The sequence below is a fragment of the Nothoprocta perdicaria genome, unplaced genomic scaffold (assembly GCF_003342845.1).
Source record: "Nothoprocta perdicaria isolate Ctin4 unplaced genomic scaffold, notPer1 scaffold_547, whole genome shotgun sequence".
In the NCBI taxonomy this organism is placed as follows: Eukaryota; Metazoa; Chordata; class Aves; order Tinamiformes; family Tinamidae; genus Nothoprocta; species Nothoprocta perdicaria.
In genome coordinates this window covers 28,448-31,125 of record NW_020455807.1, presented here as the reverse complement: position 1 = coordinate 31,125, position 2,678 = coordinate 28,448, and the positions used below count along the sequence as shown (strand labels likewise).

General features: G+C 50.6%; 1 protein-coding gene across 1 annotated transcript in view; it reads right to left on the bottom strand.

Moving 5' to 3' along the window:
• Positions 1-2,678, bottom strand: part of ARHGEF33 (Rho guanine nucleotide exchange factor 33) — a 23,028-nt gene continuing 20,350 nt past the window's right edge. The window contains exons 14-15 of the mRNA XM_026048522.1: positions 1,879-2,632; positions 1-145 (exon numbers count right to left, since the gene is read on the bottom strand). Of these exons, the coding sequence (XP_025904307.1) occupies positions 8-145; positions 1,879-2,632 (892 nt within the window). The 3' untranslated portion in view covers positions 1-7. The remainder of the gene's footprint in view (positions 146-1,878; positions 2,633-2,678) is intronic.

Genomic DNA, 2,678 nt, shown 5'->3' with positions numbered 1-2,678 from the left:
GGGCTGCTTATTTCTTTTTGAAGAGCTTGCGGAAGGAGCTCCGGAAACCCCCCTTGGGCTCGTGCCGCGGGTTGTGGTCGCTGAAGGATGTTTGCTCATTGTCATCCTTCTGGCAGAACCTGGTGTTGTCTTCTGCATGGAGCTCCTAAAAGGGAAAAGACAATTTAACCAGCGTTTGCAACCTCACGTCCTTGTCCCTTTCTCTTTCGCCCTCTCTGTGCTAGGAGGAGGGACCTGGTGGGTAACAAGGTGCTGACAAGGCTGTAGGATAATAGCGTCACTCAGGTCTCAGCAGTGCTGGTACCTCTGCAGAGAGCTTGCTGAAGGCTCTGTGAAGCCAGGGCATTGGCAGAGGCATGAAGAGGCACTGTTAGAGGGAACTGAAGCTTTCCTCACTAACTTCCTGTGTAGAAAAGCCTTGCTAGCCTCTTCTTTGGCCAACAAGGGAGCAAGACAGCATGAGGAGTTGAAGGAGCAGGTCCTTTCTGCCCCCATCCTCACTCATTAACTCCATTTACCTTAGAAGAGGGAGGCTTCCCTAGCTGAAGGGATGGGTGAAACTCTTCTGTTGGCTCTGCTGCTCCCTGGTTGGTTGTCTGTGGAGCAAGAGGCTTTCATTAGCACACACCTTGTGGTAAATGTGCCACTGAAAGATCTCTCTCCCTTTCAGGAGACTCAGGGCTGTGTACCTCAGTGTGGTTCCAGAGAGGCCCCTTTTCCTCCAACTGAGCCCACCTCTGCTGCAGTGGTCTCCTTTGGGAGAGACCACGTCCTGCAGAGGCTGTARCCAACATAACAGCAGCTATGATGGACTAGTTCCCATCTGCATCCTGCTCTGTGCAGCAGGGGCAAGATCTGTTTTTCTGGTTGGGCTGTGTCCCTACAGCTCTTCTTTCTCTGCTTCACCTCCTCTGCTCAGTTCTCCATCACCACTTGCTAGGCTTTACTCTCACTTGCTAGACTTTTCTTTTCCTTAAGGTCTCCCTGCTGCCTTTTCAGTCAGGCTCTCGGGAATCTCCCATCATCATCTGCAAACTTCTTATCCCTTGCCTCATTTGAACAGGAGAGAGTTTCTCCGTGCTGCAGGGAGACATCAGCCTAGCATGGAAGCCTCTTCCCAAGGAGGTGTAAGGGCACAGAGATACTCGTTTCTGCCTCTCCCCTGACTGCTGCAAGTCAAAGCTCACTCTGAATGGGCACTGCAAACTGCAGAAATGTTCTTGCAAGGCCTGGTGCACCTGCAGGACTGGAGTGCCACCTGACATGCCAGGAATTGTCCAAGGGACAGGGATGCAATTGCTGGGTTCTCTTTTCCCCAGACTTCAACGTGGCTCCAAGGGCCATAGAGCAAATGCAGGTGAAACCAAAACCGTGGACCAGATCCTTGCTGGTGCAAATGGGCTGACATGGCAGTCGCGCTGTTTTGCACCAGTGGAGGATCTGATCCTAAATTTCTTATCCCAGCACTCCTCCTTGCAGCAGGTGAAAGGGCACCTTTTTAACTGAATGCCAACATATAGCACTCATTTAAAATATTTTTGCTTGTACCTTATGGCCTTGATCAGATTCAGCATTTACTCAAAAGGGGAACTCAGTGGAAGCTGAAGAAACACAAGAGACTAGTTTGTCTCCAGGGAAATCCAGCTCTGCACTCAGACAGCTGCATATCGCAAGCCCATGCCTGTCCCTGGGGAAGGTATGTRTGAAAAGGAGCTGTCCTGCATCTTGTCCTTCCCTTGGGAATGTACATACAGAATAGGGCTTTGAATGTGCAGACTTGGAAGCTATTTTGGCATGTTCTCCCCTAACTATCTCAGATCCTGCTGCTGCTTTTGCACCACCACGTGCCTTTCTTTTCTCCTATTTATGCCTCCTTACTTCCAAAAAGCTCTGTTTTTCACCCGCTCCTCTCTGTGGGGGGAAGTAGCTCCTTTGGGAGCTTCGAGCTGAAGCTGAGATCATGTGAGGCTGGACATTTCTCTCCTGCTTCTGCTGGAGTCGGCTTCCACTGCTGCTCCTCGTGCTGTAGAGCCTGGTGCTCACACCCTCAGCGCTCCTCGGCAGCTCCTTCAGGGACCTGCTCAGCTGCTTGCCTTTGCTGTGGAACATCTCACGCTTGTAAGTGCTGCTGCTTACAGGAGTACAGCTCTTAGGCAACGGTTGTAAGGCATGATCTGTCCTCTCTGGTTCTGACGTGAAGTTAACAGGCCTAAGGAAGCAAATGTCTAAGCTGGATTCAGAAGAGGCTGGGGAGCAATTCTCGAAGAGAGGAAGGTTTTGGAAGGCATCATCTTCATAGGGGCCTGGCAGGGTGAAAATCTCCCCAGGGTAGTCAAATTCTTCATAGCTTGGTGTAAAGTTCCTCGCATCCTGCAGCAGCTCAACAGAGGTCCTGATGGCTCGCTCTGTATTTCCCACTGCATCAGCTGGTGGTGCTTCGTACTCCATTTCGGGGATGGATTGTAAGGGAGCTGTCAGAGCCTTGAGTTCCTGCTCTGTGAGCTGAGAAGATGCAAGGATGTTTTCTGGCCTCTCGTGTTTTCTACTTTCCATTTCCCAGTCAGGGGGTTTTACAGCCTGGATGTTCTCCATCACAGCCGGTTGAGATTTCTTCATCTGGGGCATCAAATGCCTTGAGTATCAGAAACAAAACAAAAACAAACAAACAAACAAACAAA